General features: G+C 37.3%; 1 protein-coding gene across 2 annotated transcripts in view; it reads right to left on the reverse strand.

The window, feature by feature from the left end:
* ATG5 (autophagy related 5) overlaps positions 1–20,607 on the reverse strand; it is a 133,184-nt gene that overhangs the window by 68,426 nt on the left and 44,151 nt on the right. For both annotated transcript variants that reach the window (XM_047859511.1, XM_047859512.1), the window contains one exon: positions 12,624–12,786. In XM_047859511.1, the coding sequence (XP_047715467.1) occupies positions 12,624–12,786 (163 nt within the window). The remainder of the gene's footprint in view (positions 1–12,623; positions 12,787–20,607) is intronic.

The raw sequence follows: 20,607 nt of genomic DNA on the forward strand, positions 1-20,607 counted from the left end.
CAAAATTAATTATAACTCATTCATTGCCAAAACAAAGTTGATTCCTAACATTATATACATACCTTACAAAATAGGGTGCACCCAGTATTTTATACATTTTATTATGTCCTATAATGAGTTTAGTTTGGACTAAATACTATTATTTTAAATGTATTCAGTAGCTTTTAGTGACAAGTCATATATATAATGTACCCTACAAGGCAAAAAAATTAATCAGGATTTCTAAGAATCCTAAGGGTAAAAATGAGAATAGTTACTAAATGTGAAATTATTCTAGCAGTGTTTCTAAACTTACTGATTTATAAATCAAATATTTAAAAAAAAAAATTTTTTTTTAACATTTATTTATGAGACAGAGAGAGAGCATGAACAGGGGAGGGTCAGAGAAAGAGGGAGACACAGAATCTGAAACAGGCTCCAGGCTCTGAGCTGTCAGCACAGAGCCCAACGCGGGGCTCGAACCCACGGACCGCGAGATCATGACCTGAGCCGAAGTCGGACGCTTAACCGACTGAGCCACCCAGGCACCCCTATAAATCAAATATTTAAATGCCATATGGTATTCTTTTGAGTGTAGTAACACCTGAAAATAAATTATTATAAAAATATGGGTGAGAAAACTTCTAAGTTTAAAGTTTTTCCCCTTAACTCAATAAGGTTATGGAATTGTCTTCTTTCTCCTCCTACTTCTTAGAGATTAGAGAGCACTGACTGCTCTCTCATCCAACCTCTCCTTACATTTTGAGTGGACAAATATCAATACTTTTTATCTTGCAAAAAAAATATGTAAAAGATGTTTTCTCAGAGTTTTAAAATCCTACATACAAATAATTTCACCTTGGGGTGCTTGGGTGGCCCAGTCAGTTAAGGGTCCAACTCTTGATTTCAGCTCAAGTCATGATCTCATGGTTCGTGAGTTCAAGCCCCACATCAGGCTCTGCGCTGACAATGTGGAGCCTGCTTGGGAGTCTCTTTCTCTCTCATTCTCTCTCTCTCTCTGCCCCTCCTCTGCTTGCTCTCTCTTTCACAAAAATAAATGAACATTAAAAAAAAATTTTCACCTTAAAATAAATGAAAAAAAAAATGCTGGCTAACAGCACAATACTGTAGGGAAAAATCTGAGGTGTATGTTAACAAAACCAAGAAGCTAGTTTAAGAAAAAGAGCCACGTTTTTGTGGCTCTTTTTCTTGTTTAGCTTTCACTATGGCTTAAAGCTATTCAAAATGAAGTATTTTTGGTTAAATATTTTATGAAATCAACTCCAATTAAAAATACGGTTTGGAGTATTTTATTGATATCCTTCTAGTGGGAAAGAAATAAGCTATATGTCAAAAAAGCCCAGGTATCAAGGATAGCCTTAATTCTAAAGGGACCCTGTGGTAAGAAATGCTTATTATACAGAAAGATACTCTGAAGATAATAATCAGGACTTGAGGGAACACACTGTATCTTCGATGAAAAAATTTATTTTGCACTCACTTTTTAAATTAACTATTTCTATTCTAGTTTTGGGGTTAAAATCTTGCAACTCTCTGCATACGAATTAAAATACTGGCATGGTTTAATAATTGTAAATGTGATTTTCACATAAAAGAATTTCTGAATCTTTGACAGTTTCTACAGCAATCAAAGAGAAGAGACATGAATAATAAGAAATTAGCACTGCTGTACAGCTATAGTCACTTCTCTGGTTCAGACAAGAACATCTCTAATATACAGAATTCTGACATCCAGAAGTCATTACCACAGTCACTAACCAAAACTGGTCTGCACTGGCAGACACAAAGTAAACAGAAGGTCAGGGGAGTGGGGAGTGGAAGAGTGGGGGAGAAGGGGCTTGAAATTCTGAAATTTTCAATAAATTTAATGTCTAGGTCTTTGTTAAAAAGTTAGGGGCGCCTGGGTGCTCAGTCAGTTGAGTGTCCGACTTCGGCTCAGGTCATGATCTCGCGGTTCGTGAGTTCGAGCCCTGCGTCGAGTCTGAGCTGACAGCTCAGAGACTGGAGTGTGCTTCAGATTCTGTGTCCCCCTCTCTCTCTGCCCCAACCCTGCTTGTACTCTGTCTCTTTCTATCTTTCAAAAATGAATAAACATAAAAAAAATTTTTTTTAAAGTGCATGAAAGAGGTATCTGGAAACAGGTAACACACTGGCCAGTAGCAATTACAAGTTGTTAAACTAAAATGTAAATCTGGCCATCCAGACCCTACAAAGATAATGAAGGAATGGGTCAGAGACTAGGTCAATTTAAATGAGAGGGAAGAGAGAGGAAAAAAGGGCTAAGATATGTAGAACTAGATCAAGTGCTGCACAGTGGAGAGGGGGATGAAAGGAGGCAAAAGAGGGAAAAGGAAAAATATAGAAGACACGTTATTTAAAAAAAAGTCAGCACTTCAGTCTTACTGAAATGACAGCATACTATTGATTCATTTGTCACTTAACAGCCAGTCACTACAGCAAAAATACAATGACAGCCATCCAAAAACATGTAGGGCTAAGTTTACAATAAGAAGTTCACATGGTTAAATTTATAGATAAGAAGAGTTAACTGGTTAAAATAACTTTAATTCACTTATATGCCAAATTCCTTTTGTTCCAAATATACCCTAAATGAGTCCCTGTAACAACTGAGTATAATAGTTCTCAAGGGTTGGGCTGGTGAAACAGATGAGAAACTTCATCAACGGGTTGGCCCAGGCTATGAACCTTCAAACATATCCTGCAAGGCTGCTCTGATGACAATGATAATTCATGTAAAGTACCCAGCACAGAAACTGGGTATTCCATAAGTGGTCACTGCTACTCTGAAGGAAAAGCAGTTGTATCCATCACTTCTCTCTAGAGCAGTGGTTCTCAAATGGGTCAACTTTGCCCCCAAGGGAATATTTTGCAATGTCTGGAGGTATTTTTTAATGTCATGATAGAGAGTGGGGAGTACTGTGTTACTGGTATCTAGCGAGTGGGGAGAAAGACCAGGAATGCTGCCAAATGCTCACAATGCATAAGACAGCTCCCTCCCTGCTGCTGCCCCAACACCAAGAATTATCCACTCCAAAATATCTATAGTGCTAAGGCTGAGGAGTCCCACTCCAGTGCAGTGGTTCTCAAACTTCAGTGCATCACCATCATCTGGAGGGCTTGTGGATCCATAGACTGCTGGGACCTTTTGTTGGAACCCTAGAGTTTCTGATTCAGTTGGTCTAGGGTACGTTTCTAATTAGTTCCTAGGTAATGCTGATGCTTCGGACCCAAGTGTCTACACTTTGAGAAACAGTACTCTTAAGAAAAGTGATAAGGACAAAACAAAAAAATGTTAGGAAAGTAAGTACCTCTGGGGTTTTCTGTTCTCTTAAGTCATGAAATATCTTAAGTTTCAAAACAAAACATTCACTTAAAAACAAAATAAGTTGAACTATATATGCATATATTGTGTGTGTATAAATTTTTTCCAAGAGAAACCATGCTGTAAATTCAAATAGTAATGACAGGTCATGGCTCCAACAGTGAAAATCATTTATGAGACAGATGTTTGTTTGCATTTCCTCTACATGGTGGAGGAAAAGCTTCTTAAATCTTTCCACACTTACATTATAGGAAAAAAATGATAGTATGTTAGCAGGTATAAATTTTTAGACAGTTTTTTAACTGGATGAAATATAAATAAAAGAGATGATAGAGCAATCATTTCATTGTAGATGATTTGAAATTATACTTAAAAGCGCATTAAAAACTAAATCTTTGTGTTCCTATAATGCTAGGAATTCACCAAAACATTTTCAATTATTATTCAGAGTTTAGATAATTAACCTAGTCATATTGATTTATCATATATCAATTGGATCTCACGTATTCTCTACCACCAACGAACGCTGGGACAGATGACCATTCACTGTTATTAATGGACTGTTGCCAAAAACTTTTGTTAGGATTATCTGTAGGATATTATGAAGTAACTGTCTAAATGTTTTCACCAAGTTTTATTATTCATGATGTTCACTGCCAACACTACCCAAAGAACTGTAAGAGGCTATGATCCAAATTATTACCAAATGTATTTATTCATTGGAATCATGCAATTCCTTGAGCAATCTTTCTCCAAAAGCCTAACAAAGTATCTGTATAGCTTTATATTAAAACACAAATACAAAACCTTTTTAGATTTCCATCATTATTTTTAATTGCAGAAAGTAGAACACTGAGAGACTGATTTAAAAGATGTAACATAATAGAGTAAAAAATACCTGACTGTTTCACAGTAAAACTTAATTGAATGCTCAAGCAGGTTACAAATTTGCTTTAAGCAACTTCCTCACAAAGTTGTAGATTCTGGAATGCCACACACACAGCTTTAGGCTGAACTTACCCACCTTACTGTATGGCGGGCAAAATACTGGAAATGACAAAGTCAGCTGTATGCAGAAAGGAAAGCACACAATGGTTAGTGGGTATAAAGAACTGCCAAACATCAGGAATACATGCAATTGCTCCATAGTTCGCGGCCGTGTATCACTGGGGACACTGACTTAAAGGACAAATAAAGATGGCACCTGTAAAAGTAAACGAGTAGGAAATGAGAACCTGCGGCATTCAATGCAAACTTATTAAGCCGTCTCCATCCGCTGCCACACACGCACAGTAGCAATAACTAACTCTAGCAATAGCTAACACAACACAGCTCCACATGAATGTCTCAGAGACATCTCAGATTTTCAGCCTCAAAGCTGACCTCCTCAGTTAGGGTCGGTTCCCCGCCCCAAACCTGTTCCCCATCTAGTTATTTCATATCACAGTATAAAGCAGCACTATCCATCTAGCTGTCCCAGTCAGAATCCAGAAATGATTCTCTCCCTTTTTTTCACCCCAACATTACAGCCAATCTAACAGATTCTGTCCATTCTACCTCCAGAATAAACCCCAAATTTACCGGCTTTTCTCCATTTCATCTTATACCTGGACCTACTACTACAGCCTCTCCACTTCCAATCTTGGCTCCTTCTTTTCCATCCTCCATTCAGCAGCCAGAATGTTCTTACATCCTCTTTGTATCTCATCACTCTCCCGCTTAAAAATTCTCCAGTGACTTCCCGTCGCAGGTAACATCTAAATTATTTTCCTTGGCCTATACAAGGCCCTGCATCATCTAGCTCTTTCCCATCTCTCCAACCCCACCTCATGTCACCCTTCCCTCGTGGTCACTATTATCCACGACACAGTGGCCTTCCTCCAGTTCCTTAAAACATACCAAACTCTTTGTTGTCTCGTGTCCTTGAAGCACGCTATTCCTGAAGTGGCAGTTCGTTTGTTCTCATCCTTAAGACTTCAGGTTAAATATCATCTCCTAAAAGTGGTCTTCCCTAACCACCTTAATATAAATAGGTCCAATCCCTCCTGGTATCCATTCTTACACTTTGTTTATTGCTTTCAAATAGTGTAAAATCAACTGCCAAAAGGATGTTTTGTATCCCAAGAGACTTATGAAAACAAGTAGATACAAAAGAGTGTCATTTTTGCTACACAGAAAAAAACAAAAGTGAGACTATAGAGGGAAAATAGACAAGAAGGCTAGAGAAAAAGAGGTATGCCAGAAAAAAACCCTTACATTATCTGTAATTTCAAAAAGCTACAAACAGGATTATATTCTTTGAAACTGCCCAGCATTCTCTCACCTCAGGGCCTTTGCCCTCGATGTTCCCTCTGCCTAGGGAGGTATTAACCCCAAGATAAAGCATAATGCTGCTTTGGATCTTTATTTAATGTCACCCAATCAGTGACACCTTCCACAACCATTCTATTTAAAATAACAACACCCTATCCCCACACAGTTCTCTCTCACCTTTCCCTGTTTTATTTTTCTCCCACAGCGCTTATCATCATATGACACATGAAGCATTTTACTTATGTATATATGCTTCTTGTCGGTCTCTCCCACTAGAATTGTGGCTGCATAAGGGTAGGAATTTCAGTCTGTTTTATCACCAGCATAGATTCACTAACTACTTGTTCAATGAATTAGCGTGAAAATGATACCCATAAAATACGGACCAAGTTATACAGCAGGAATTAATTCATTAACCACATTGCATTCAAAGACATGCCTCTAAAAAGAAAGTCTGTTATAGTCTTACTTAAAATCTTTCAGTGGTCCCCTATCTACCCCACCTCACTCTCTAGGGATTAAGTTCCGTATCATTAAAATAGCCTATAAGGTCCTGAATAGACAGGGTCTCGGCTAACTTGCACTGTCAGGTCTCTGCCTAATTTGGACTGTTACTTACTAGCCACTCTCGGTCTTGATCACCATGCTCTCGTCAGAATGGCCTCCCTGAGCTCTCAGAACTTATTAAGCTCTTTATTGCTTCTCTGCCCAACCCGGTCATTCCCTGTGCCTGGAACACTTTCATCACAACCACCCTGCTTTCTATGCCTTCCTCTTTCCTCCACAACTCAAGTTATAAATGTGATAATTATTTAAAGGCTATCTGTTTAATGTCTGGCTCGTCTAACAGACTGTAAGCTCTGAAGAAAGGACTCTGCCTGTCACATCCACCCCAGGGGCCCCTATGCCTAGTGCAGTGCCAGGCACATGACAGGTTCCTGTAATTGGCTGAACCAAATTACCAGGATCTGGCCATGACTCTCCTATAATGAATGTTGTTTGCATGCCTTCATTAAATATCAGAGTATAAAATCTATGAAGAATATAAATCTATAAACAATATTTGTCGCACTGTATGAAAGGATAAAAATTCCTATAAACTGAACGTGGGGGAGGGACGAGAAGTAATAGAGGAAAGAGATTGGCCACATATTGATAACTGCTGAGGCTGGGTGACAGGTATGTGGGGGCTCATTATACTATTTACTCTGCTCTTATTTACACAATGTAAACTCAGTGCTCTCACAAGTGGTAAAAATCTGAATTTTGCTAAAGACAAACAGAAAGCTTACCAAATATCGACCTGTCGTTCAGACAAAGGCGCAAGAGAAGTACTTATGCCTCCTCTTAGGAACCTCCTTCCATACCACCTACACCTAGAACAGCATCTGACACTGTAACAACATCATAGAAATTGAAGCTTCAAGATACAGAGCTCAATCTTAAAATCTCTTCTCTCTCTGCTTTAGTACTCTTTCTATGACACCACAATTATTTCTGGAAAGTTACCTTCCACTCAAGTCTTGCTTCAAAGGGACAGGGAGGGAGAGGGAAGAAGGGAAAAGGGAAAGAGGGGAAGAAAGAGAGGGGGAGGGGAGGGGAAGAAAGAAAGAAGGAGAGGTAAGAGAGAGAGATCATCAATAGTAAATCTTCTTCCAAGAAATCCTTTGGAATCAATTGAAAAGATCTAATCATTAGAATTCAGGTATATATGATTACGACTTTATAGTCCTTGAATGTGAGTTTTGTGAACTCTTACCGCATTCACATTTATAAGGAACTCCAGCTTAGAGAGGAAAGTGATCTGCCAGACCACACAACTGATAAGACATAAAGATCAGGTCCTTCTCAGACCAACAGATCTTCAGTCCAATACTTATTCTACTACATGCAACTGATAAAAACAAAGCAATGCAATTACAATCCAACTGCCTCTATCATACAAGCCTCCAAAGAGTTAAAACCATTGCATTTATCTTTTACATCACCGACAAACAAAAGTATTTTCTTTTTTTTAAAAAAATTTTTAATGTTTATTTATTTTTGAGAGAGAGACAGACAGAGCATGAGCTAGGAAGGGGCAGAGAGAGGGAGACACAGTCTGAAGCAGGCTTCAGGCTCTGAGCTATCAGTACAGAGCCCGACGCAGGGCTCAAACCCACAGACCTCGAGATCATGACCTGAGGCGAAGTCGGACACCTAACTGACTGAGCCACCCAGGCGCCCCCAAACAAAAGTATTTCCAAAATGTTATGACTTGTTTTAAAAATCACCTTTCAGGATTCATTATTTCCTTTTAAAAACCAGTTTTAGGTTAAAATGGCTCACTACCAAATAATGGATTACTCTAAAAAATTACTTAGCTCAAAAGGATTAACCATACTTCAGAAACAATGTAAATTTTCAACAGATTTATCAGTCAAAACTTAGATTTATTTGAAGGACTAAGGAATTTATTTAATGCTATCTTTTCTTTCTTAGCGTACTCAAAAAACCAATGCTGAAAACTAAGTCATATGTTAAAAATATATTTTGGAGATTTCTTCAAATCTCTAGCTTATAAGAAAATCTCTAGCTTATAAGAAAAATAGCTTGACATTTAATAGAAAATAGCCTGCACATGTAGTGACAACAGCCTCATATATAATAAAAATGTTACTTTCTTTTCTTTTTTGTGGTCATTAACGTGGTTTCACAGGGAGGTTAAATACTCTTATATCTAAAATGAAAACCCATAAAAAACACTGAAAGGCACAGTATGTCTTAAATGAGTTTTCTTGGTTTCAAAAGTTTTTCTTATTTCTCTTTCACACAGATCTGAAAAATTAAAATTAGCATTTGAAAGTATTCAAAAACTGTTTAAATCGTTGTTTAGTTGTTAGGATCTACAGGTGCAGTTCTGAATGAAATACATTTACCATCTGCTATGTCTCAATTCTGTCCAATTTACAATTATACAAATCAAAAGGTGAAATATCTTTGTTTTCACAAATTAATAGGACCTTCTTTTGGACGGAAAAGTTCTTAAACATAAAATCCATTTCCATAAATAAATTCAAACAAACTACTTCCTCCATTTTACACTAGTATTAAACTATTTATAAAAGGCCGTTGATATTATTTCCTTACAGTATTAAAAAGGAATAAATAGTCATTCAGTCAATATTAACTCTGTCTGCTCTATGCCTAAGACTGGACTAGATGGTAGGGATTACAAAATGTATAATACACTCCAACCAGGAGAAATTTACATTCTAGCAGAATTACATAAATCATAACTATATGAGAGCATGATAAAATAGGAGGGCAAAAATGCATATGGGCAGACAAGGAGCCCTGACAACATGAAAACATGGGTAGTTCTGCCTCCATGTGGCTATAAGCTTCATGCAGACAGGGTCCATGTTTGTTTTATCACTGCTGGATGGTCACTAACTCCTAGTAGTGTCAGGAACATGTTAGATCTTCTTTAAATATCTGTTGGCTAAAAAAATAAAGAAGGCTTCACATAGCAGGTGATGAGAGAAATAAGCATGAAAGCACAAGTAGGAATTAGGCAAAAGCGAAGGAAAGGGCATTTTAGGCAGAAGGAAACCCATCTTTCATCAATTTACCTTAATGTAGGTAACATTCATTCAGCCTTTTATCCCCAGATAGATTTCCTACAAACAGCCTTTACTTAGCTAAAAATTTCCTAAATGAATAGTTTAGATTTTAAAAAGTAGAATAAATAAACTACCAAAGTCTCCAGTACCCACAGGATACCACACAAACGATTTTGAGTGTAAGTTTAATCATTACCAGTACAAGCAAGACAGACCAAACAGAATTGCTACAAAAAATAATTTAGAACTAAAAATAAAAATGGAAGAAAGTACATTTTAACCACATACCATTTCCAGTCAGATTTAATGAAATTCAATTTGAAAAGTAATTTAATAATATTTAACTTAATAAAGCTAACTTTAAAACAGTCATATGTCCAAGAAAGAATATGAGCTAAGACAAAAATAGGAAAAGAGGTATTTTACGCCAAAAAATAGCAATGAAGGCAGTTATTAGACCAAGTCTGATACATTAAGTTATACCAAACTCTGAATGTGACATTCTGAGTCATGCTTTAGGTCAATGATAAATACGAGCTGTTGGTTTAGTCAACCTTCTGTGAGCTGGCAAATGCTTTCTAAAGCGGGCAGAGCGAGTAAATATTTTAGGCTGTGGGCCACATGGTCTCTGTCACAACTATTAACTCAGTCATTGTAGCATGAAAGCTGTCACAGACAATACACAAATAACGGGTGTGGCAGGGTTCTAATAAGTCTTTATTATAAAGACTGTTTTTATAAAAACTGGTGGCTGACCCATGACCATAGTCTGACAACCCCCTGTTCTAGGGTCTCAAAGTGACTTCTCAGTAATTCTTTTCAAGACAGCTTTACTTCCTTTCACACACTTTCCCATAAACTGTGTAAGTGTTTCATTAAAACCTCTAAAGACACCTATAAGAGAACATAGCAGATATGCTCATGTTTTACATATAAAGAAACTGAAGCTCAAAGGGATTGAATGAGTTGCCCTACGGAGCTGCTAGGAGAGTTGAGACTAAACAACTCCTAACCAGCCCCTCACACCCAAGCCTCCAATGCCCCCAGTGAAACATTTTAATCATCTTTAGAATCCGCTGCTGAATCCTTGAGCTCTCTCTACAGCAGGCTCACCCAGTTCACAACAGATTTCAAGAACACCTACTTGAATGCCCATTTAAATTATTTACTTCAATTCTGAAGCCAAATTATTCTCAGATCCCTGCTCTCTTGACAAGATTCCAGGCTTCTTCACCTTAGGTTATCTTCTTATTCACAAGTCTCCTACAATTTCAATTCATCTTCAAATAGCCAGCAAGAAAAAGGAAGAAATATATCTTAAGGGATTGTAAACTCTCTTAAATATTTAATAGGAGTTTGTATACTCAGTAAGATAAAGGAGGGGAAAGGCTGCCTTTGCAAAACTTACAATCTAATTAAGAAATACCAAACATACAAATATAAAACTAAGGAGCAACTCATTGTAACTCAAATCTAAGAAATTAAGAGAAATGACAAAATTTAATTTACAATACACACTGTCATAAAGTATGTACCTTTTGCACTACTGAAGTCTCAGATAATGCCCTGTTTTGTATAATGAAAGTTCAATAAATACTACATGACAACAAACACCTCTTTGCCATGGTAATAGCATAGTCTCAAAGATAAAAATGGATCACAGTTGTTAAAAATTACTAAAATTATGTTTTCAAGGGTGGAGTCGGGGGGAGAAAGTGGGTCTTCTATTTTATTCTCATTATTGCCATTAAATTCCAGCTTATTTTGGACTAATTTCCTATCTAAAAACAACTATATGGACAAATACAGGCAAGCCTGGCTTTGCATAGTAGTGCAGGACTGGAAAAGTCACCATGAAACCGTGCAAAGTGATCTTAATAATCAATGGTGTGGTCTTTAAAAATTGTCAAAACATTAAAAACTCTTTCTTAGTTATAAATCCGTAAGAAAATGAAGTAAACAAAATTAATTTATTTAGTATACTGGAATTTAAAACATGAGAAACGCTGAGAATTCCAGCATCTTATTTATTATTCTGTAAAAAACTAAAGCACAGTTTGAATAGTGCTCGCTTTCTTGACATAGAGCTTACAAGCGAGCATCTTTCCTAAACCTTGGCAAACTGTCACATGCCTTTCTGGGTCGGGATCGACTTCATCATTTGCATTTCATCATTTGCACTTCCAATGTCATGAAACATTACAGGAACGTGAGCGTTCCTGTAATGCTAAGATTTTTGCCAGCATCATTTTGCCAGGGATAAATTCACCCTTTTTGTCACAATCACTTTCCCCATTTACGCGGAAACGTTCACCTTCGCCAAGTTCCTGTGGCTGCATATCTAGCATCTCAAAAGATGGTAGTGTCAACACGCTCACAGCCTGCTGTTTCTTTTACGATTCCATTATTCCTGTAAAATCCCACGACCAACATTACCACTTTTTGTGGATTTGCTACACTTTGATCTTTCTTGGCCAATTCCCTCTTTCAATTATCCACTTTTACAAAATGTTATATGGGCTTATCACTGGAGACAAGGAGGGAACACAACTACATGCTTTGCGGTCTGTGAGTAAACTAAGTAACAGGTGAGTAACGATGATTCACTGACAGACACTGAAGGAAGTGATGTGACTGGTCTCTGATCATGATGCATCTATGCTGGTAAATGATTCATGGACTAAAGAGCTAGCAATAAAGTTTGTACTTTATGTAATTTCAGTAACTATATGAAAGTAAGTGAAATTTGAACCAGATTGTTAAGGACCTAGTATTATTTAACTAAAGCATATTAACTACTGGACCCATGCAAAACAATGGCTGCCTGTAAATAAGACAACTGGGGGGCAATCAATGCAGGCAAGATTAAGAAGATGGGAGAATACAGAGGTGAGCTGCAGATTCCTCTCAGCTTTTTCCTTGAGTGTATTTTCTAAATCCCAGTCAGGGGAGAGAGAATGCAAGCACGAAGCAAGTCATACTGCTCTGAGAAAGCAAGGGCTGGAGTTTGTGCCCTAGCAGGGGGAGGCACTTTGGTATGCACACAGGGTGTCCAGTTGCAATTCCAGGAAGATGACTAGCAACGAGGGCACTTTCTCCAGAGGCTAAACACAAGAGGTTTGTAATACGAGCTGGTGTTATGGGCAAAGCAACCATGCCAATACTAGCGAATCCATGAAGAGAAGGATGTTGGAAGAATACGATGTTACGGACGGGTAAAGGCAGCTACTTTTGTAGCTAAATTTTGCCTGTAGAGGCTGGAATTTAAACTTGTACCACCAATCACACCAACTATTCACAGGGTTACAGTTATTTCATACTTTAAAAAGTGGTATTCTGAAATTAAACAGTGTTATATTTACCATTTTGTAATCCCATCCAGAGCTGCTTATGATCTTTTTTCTGCATTTCATTGATAACTTGACTTTTATGCTTTAATGCATCAGCTTCTTTCACACAAGACATAAAATGAGCTTCAATTGCATCCTTAGATGGACAGTGCAGAAGGTCCTTTTCTGGAAAACTCTATCGAAGGAAAAAAATACACATATAAAACAGGTACACATATTACAAAATTAGCTTCGTAAAGAAATGCATCTCCCTCAATTATCCAATATTTTTAGCAAACCATCTGTTAACTTCCCAATGAAGAGATTTCAGTACAATTCCAAATACTCTTTAAGTTAAAAATATTTAGCTACCTGGTGTATTTTGTACTTTTTCTAATAATCCTTATGTAACATTATGTTTAAAACAATATAAAAGAAGGCTCTGAAAGAGTAATAATTTCAAAAATAGCCCTCTGGCTTGGCCATACCTAGTGCTGACAGGAATGTGGACTACAAACTCGCATACACAGCTAGCGAGGATGTAAAACAGTGCAATCACTTTGGAAAACAGTTTGGTCATTTTTTAGAAAAGTAAACAGACACCTTCCATCTGATCCAGTCATTCTACAACTAGGCAATTACCTAAGAGAAACAAAAACACTTTTCCATACAAAGACTTGCATGTGAATATTCACAGTTGTCTCATTTCTAACAGCCAAAATCTAGGAAACATCCTAAATGTCAACAGGTAAATGAACACATAAATTGTAGTATAAACTTATCAAAGTGTACATTTTTAATATGTACAGTTTGCTGCATGTCAATTAGACCTTAATGAAGCGGTTAAAATGCAGCTTTTAAGGTCAACACCAAAATTTATATCCTACATGTCACTGAATCTTTTAGGCAGGTGAGGCAAAGATCACTAGACAGATAAGCAGTTATGTGAATTAGATGACTACAGTTCTTTTCACTGAAAAAAGAAAGAGAGTAAGAGCCAACACTAATTGAACACTTACTATGTGACAAACATTGTACAAGACTTTTCATATGGACTATGTAATTTAATCTTCATAACCACCCTTAAGGTAAAAACTACTGTTATTGCTACTTCACAGATTAAAAAATTTTTAATTAACTAATTAATTAAAAAGATCAGGGAGTAGAGAGAGTCGCACTGCTTGCAAGTGGTCAAGCGAGGAGTAGTCTGACTCAAGAGTCCCAGTTTTTAACCACTATGCAATACCACTTCCTCCATAAGACCTGAATACTTAAGGTAATGATTATATTCGAACATTATTTTACCAAAAGTCATATAAGTCCTTTGGTAAAAACTGAGACAAGTAATAATGGCAGAAAAAAGCACTTAGCGATAGCCTACTCGGATACTATTAATAGCAACATTCAACTACCCCAATCATGGAAAGCTCCTGAATGACAAGGAAATTTACAATGCATGCCCTCCTACCAAAAGAAAAGGCGCCTTACTACCCACTGATATTTCCTAAAATATATTTTTTTTAATGCAAATAGTCAGTCATACCTCCTGTTCTAATAAGAATTGGACTGCACGGATCTGCTGAGTAAAAAGGTAAGGCATTATTTAACTCCCCACTGGTCACAGCTGCCTGGAGAAGAGACCAGCTGAGACAATCAAATTGTCTCTCTAGGTACAAAGGGATTTTTAGATTCATGGTGCTATTGAACCAGAGATCCATGAAGAACAAAGACAGGGATTTTCAGACATAGGCACACAAAGGCAAAGATGATGAGAAAATATAAAATTCTGTAAAAATGAAAAGGCAAAAGGAGAATAGGAGAGAGAGAAAGGCAACACTACAAGATGGGAGAGGGTATGGATGGCAGAGGGAGGGTCCCTGCCTTAATCAGCTTTACAATCCACTGTATTTGTTCTGCTTAGGCTAGATTGAAGGGAGTTGTCCTGGTTTCCTGACCAGGATAAACAATAAAATGTACATCATATCAATGCTACGATATTCAAATGGATTAACATTATAGTAATTATTTCTATTTATGAAAACTTTAACTTTGTTATATTTGGTCTCTAAATTTAGAATGGCTTTTTCAGATACTGTACAGTTCTCTGTGCCACTAACTGTCCATTTTGGTGATATATGAGTGGCAGCAAATAAGAAAGTTCATACTCCAAAGTAAGTATTACTTTCATGTAGCTTGAATTTATGACCTATTTAAGCTTACATACTGTTAGAATTTCTTAAAATTGTGTACAATCTGATTATGAAAAAAGTAGTTAGGATCTCTCAAAAACAATGGTTTGAGAAATCAAAGGGAAAAATCCCCCATTTTCTAGTGTTGCTTCAGCATAGGCGGCTAATCCCCTCAATGGCTCCTGCAATCAGAAAAGATACTGAAGCCTTGCTCTTCCCAGATTTCTATTGTTCTGCATGTTTCTAAACTTAACCAATTTGCAGACACCCATAACTGATAGCTGACAATCATAAATGACTAGTCTTTATTGTAAATGAGGGGTCTATCAAGAGTGCAGGTTTTTATATACGTATGCTTCGAGAGAATATTCTATATCTCTAGGAGGAAAGTGAACTATTTAATAAAATGAACTCAAAGGAAACATGAAAGCAGTAACAGAAAGAGGAAATACTACACAGGCAGTCACAGCAACTGAATCAATCATTGCAATGAATAAAGTGACAGATGTTTCAGCCAAAGTCCCCTCAGCTCCTGCTCATGAGATGTTCTTCCTTCCATGATTAGGTTGTGGTGGGGTGGGAAATCTTTTTTTAAAAGCTTCACAATAAAATTCCAGACAGATTCTTGATTCATTACATTTCTAATATCTTCTTACATACATTAGCAGTTGTGTATAAGTGCATTATCTTCTCAGTCCAAACAAATTCTTGCAAATACAGGTAGAGTCTGACACCATGTTTACTTGCTTTCATTAATCCTTCAAGTCAAAATGGCTGATAAACTTATCTAATTTCACTTAAAATTTTTTTTTAATGTTCATTTATTTTTGAAAGAGACAGAGACAGACAGACAGAGACAGAGAGCGAGTGGAGGAGGGACAGAGAGAGAGGGAGACACAGAATCTGAAGCAGGCTCCAGGCTCCGAGCCGTCAGCACAGAGCCCAACACTGGACCCAAACCCACAAACCGTGAGATTATGACCTGAGCTAAAGTCGGATGCTTAACCAACTGAGCCACCCCAGGCATCCCAGTCTAATCTGGAAAATACCACTTACTTAGATATTATCGTCAGTGTCCTTTAATTAAAATATTAACCCAATTTAGATGGTCTAAAACAGATACATAAACATTAGATAACCAAACAACACTAAACTGAAACTACTCACAAGTGAAAAAAAAAAAGGCTTTTCAACTTATTAATATTTCAAGCTTGACACCAAAAGCTAAGGCAACAAAAGCAAAAACAAACAAGTATGACTAGAACAAACTAAAAAGCTTGTGCACAGCAAAAACCATCAACAAAATGAAAAGGCAATCTATGGAAGAGGAGAAAATAACTGCAAATCATATATCTAGTAAAGGAATAATATCCAAAATATATTTTAAAAAATCATACAACTCATCAACAAAAAACAAACCATCCAATTAAAAAACAGACATTTTTCCAAAGAAGACCTACATACGACAAACAGACACAGATGCTCAACATCACTCATCATCAGAGAAATGCAAATCAAAACCACAGTGAGATATCACCGCACTCCTAATAGAATGGCTATTAACAAAAAGACAAGAAATAACAAATGTTGATGAGGATGTTGAGAAAAAGAACCCTTTTGTACTGACAGCAGGAATATAAATTGGTGCAGACACTATGGAAAATACTATGTGGAGGTTTCTCTAAAACTTAAAAACGAAATCACTATCTCAGAAAGATATCTGCACTCCCATGTTCATTGCAGCATTATTTATAGTAGCCAGGACATAGAAACAACATAACTGTCCTTGGACAGATGAATGGATAAAGAAGATGTGGTATGTGTGTATGTATATATACACATACATATACACACATAATAGAATACCATTCAGCCATTAAAAAGAACAAGGTCTCTGCATCTGTGACATGGATGGACCTTGAGGCATTATCTAAGTGAAGTAAGTCAGAAAGAGAAACACACATACCATAATGATCTCACTTATATGTGGAACCTAAAAGGGGCGGGGGGTGGTGAAGCTCACAGATACAGAGCATAAACTAGTAGTTGCCAGAGGCAGTGGTTGAGGATTACACAAAAAGAGTGAAGGGGATCAAAAGATAAAAACTTCCAGTTATGAAATAAGTAATAATTACATGGGGGTGTAATGTACAGCTCAATAACTACAGTCACTAATAGTGTATTGTAGGGGTGCCTGTGTGGCTCAGTCGGTTAAGCACCTGACTTTGGCTCAGGTCATGATCTCACAGTTTGTGAGTTCAAGCCCCGCTTCAAGCCTCACTTCGGGCTCTGCTCTGACAGTGTGGAGCCTGTGTGGGATTCACGCTCTCTCCCTCTCTCTCTCTGCCCCTCATGGGATTCTCTTTCTCTGCCTCTCATGGGATTCTCTCTCTCACTCCCTCTCTGCCCCTTGATCACTCTCGCCCTCTCTCTCTCAAAACAAATACTGTATTGTATATTTGAAAGCTGCTGAGAGTAAATTTTAAAAATTCTCATCACAAGAAAAATTTGTAACTATGTATGGTGACAGATGTTAACTAGTGATCTTCTTGCAACTTATACAAATACTGAATCATGTTGCACACTCAAGAGTAATATAATACTATATGTCAATTATACCTCAATTTTTAAAAAATACTGTAAGCTCTAGTGAGACAAGAGAGGAAAACAAAAAGTCTCCATGTGATCCAAAAGAATCAAACACCCCCTTAAAAATGCAGCAGTTGCTAATACAGTGTTACAGACTCAATGTTTGTGTCCCCCTAGTATTCTCAGGCTGAAGCCCTAATCCTCAATGTGGCTGTATTTGGAGACGGGCCCCTAAGGAATCAATTAAGGTTAAATGAAATCATATGGGTGGGACCCTGATCCAACAGGACTAGTGTCCTTATAAGAAAGACAGCACAGAGCTCACTCACTCTCCACACACAAGGAGGAAGGGCCATATAAAGACACAGAGAGAAAGCAACCATCTGCACACCAGGAAAACAGCCCTCACCAGAAACTGAATCCTGCTGGACTTTGATCTTGGATTTTCCAGCCTCCTGAACCGTGTGTGAGAAAATAAATTTCTCTTTTTAAGCCATTCAGTCTGTGGTATTTTGTTATGGCAAAATAACATACATAGCAATGTTGTTTTATTTGACTGTTGAGTCACCTCTAATAGCACACTCCGCGTTCTTACAGGGAAAATATAAGGCCATAGTTTAAAAGACTTACTTTTATAAAATCTTAAAATTTCCTTCTAAGATCACTTTGGTGTGTGTGCATGTGGGGATCGAAAGGGAGGGGATTTTTCAAATATATCTTTTAAAATATAATTTTCAGGATGACAGAAGAATATGCCATGAAAGTTAATGGAATCAATGCTAAAATCAGCACTAAAATTGGCTAAACTTTCTTGATTTTCTTAAACCTTTTTAAAGACTTTATTTTTGAGTAATCTCTATACCCAACATGGGGCTTGAACTCACAACCCCGAGATCAAGAGTTGCACACTCTACAAAATGAGACAGCCAGGCACCCCAATTTCCTTAAAGCTTCTAATTTTACCAAATCCAATCTACAAACTTACCTTCAACCAATCATCTCCTTCCCTCCTGGTATAATCTAAGGAGTATCTACCACCCTATTTGCTATATCCCATCTTTTTGAATCTTTGAAACTCAATGCAATTAATTATTCCCCTCTTCCTAGAAATCATTTTTAACGATTTTCTCTCTAATCACTGTTTCCCATTATTTGTTCCTAAAAATAAAACATGCACCCAAAGCAAAATTAAAAAAAAAAAAAAAAAGAAAACAGATGAACATAAGGGAAGGGAAGCAAAAATAATATAAAAACAGGGAGGGGGACAAAACCGACTCTTAAATATAGAGAACAAACAGAGGGTTACTGGAGGGGTTGTGGGAGGAAGGATGGGCTCAATGGGTAGGAATCATTAAGGAATCTACTCCTGAAATCATTGTTACACTATATGCTAACTTATTTACATGTAAATTAAAAAATAAAATTAAAATAATAATAATAAAATAAAACTTAAATTAAAAAAAAAACAAAACCAACTTCCCTCTGGTTATAGTCCTCTTTCTTCTTCCCTTCAGAGCCAACCTTTAAGGTGACCAAGCTGGCAGTCAGCTCTTATTATCCATGTAATCTGTCTGCTACCCTCACCACTCTTGCAAACTGCTCTCTTGAAGGTGAGCAATGGTACCTTTCAGCCCTTGTTTTAAGCTCTCACCAAACATCTAGCATCTTTGAATACACTCCTTGAAGCAGTCATCCTCAAGTCTGTGATACCACACTTCTCATTTTTCTCTGATCTTCTCTCATTCTCATTTGCAAAAAGCCTATTCCAGCGCCATTCCTTAAATGCCAGTATTCTTCAAGTTTCTAGCCTAGGACCTCATTGCTTTTTTCATTCCATGCTCACCCTCATAAGCTTTCCTACTTCCACATCATTTATGGACTAATAAGTCTTGATATCTGTCCCAGCCAAGATCCTTCTCATGACAAGGATGCATATGCTCATTAATCTAGTAGATATATCAGTAGGCATATGAGACTTCAGCAAATCCAAAAGAAATGTCCTCTTGATTCCTCCTCTCCACCTCCCACATTCAGTCAAGTTCTACTGAGTCCACATCCCCAATAGATCTGAATCCATTCACTTTCAACATCCCCAGAGCCGTTTTCCTAGTACAAACTGACAACTATCCAACATTTCTGAGAAGCCTTGAAGCTGGGTCTCATGCCCAAAGTCCTAAGCCCTTTAATTCGATTTTCACATTGGGAGTCACGGTGATTTTCCTAAAATACAAATCAGATCTTCTCACACTCAGCTGCTCTGCTCTACTTTCAGGAAAAAAAATCAAACTTCTCCCAAAGCCTTCAAGGTTCTGAAAGACTTACATCTCGGCTAACCTCTTCATCATAATCTCTTGCTCCCACTTCACATACTCCATTCTCTTTCCCTTCTCCCACACACACATTCTCTGCTCCGATGATCTTGATTATCCATCACCTACTCATTCTCTCAGCCTTACTCCCTCATTTCTGTGCCTCTACACAAAACATCTCCTCTGCCTAGAACCCTCTCTCTCCTTGCCTATCACTTGACCACTTACACAACTACAAAAATATCCTCCTCCTTCTTCAGGTTCAGATTTACATCACCTCCTCCAGGAAATTTTTTACATCCCAAGTCTGGGTTAAGTTCACAAAGTTCATATACTTAACTCTATGTCACTTACGTTCTTATGTCACACCACTTTTAACCTCCACAAGGCAGAGACCATGACTGTTCTCACCTGTCCTTTCTCAGTAAACTTTTTAAATCAAGTCAGTGTTACTGATTCACACAGAGTGAAACGCAAAAATTTTAAGTATACAGATAAACAGTTAAATCTGCCCAAATAAGATATACAATATTACTGTCACTACACCCAAAAAGTTCTTTGGGGCCCTTTGCAATCAGTTCCCCCTCATTTTGACCCAGCTTGTCTGACTTGTAACACAAGATTAGTTTTGCCTATAATACAATCACATACAAATAGAATCATAAAATGCATATAATCCAGCATCTTTTACTTAGCACAATGCTTTTGCAATTCATCTGTTACTGCATGTATAAATAGTTCCTTTTTGCTGCGGAGTAGTATACCACTGAATTGTTAAACCAGTCCGTTCATCCAAAAATCTTACATTAAGATTGTATCCAGATTGTAGCTATTATTAAGAAAGCTGCTGTGAACTTTAGTGTACAAATATTTTGTGAACATGTTTTCATTTTTCTTGGGTATTTACCTTAAAACAGAAATGCTGGATCA

The sequence above is a fragment of the Prionailurus viverrinus genome, chromosome B2 (genome assembly GCF_022837055.1).
Source record: "Prionailurus viverrinus isolate Anna chromosome B2, UM_Priviv_1.0, whole genome shotgun sequence".
NCBI lineage: Eukaryota > Metazoa > Chordata > Mammalia > Carnivora > Felidae > Prionailurus > Prionailurus viverrinus.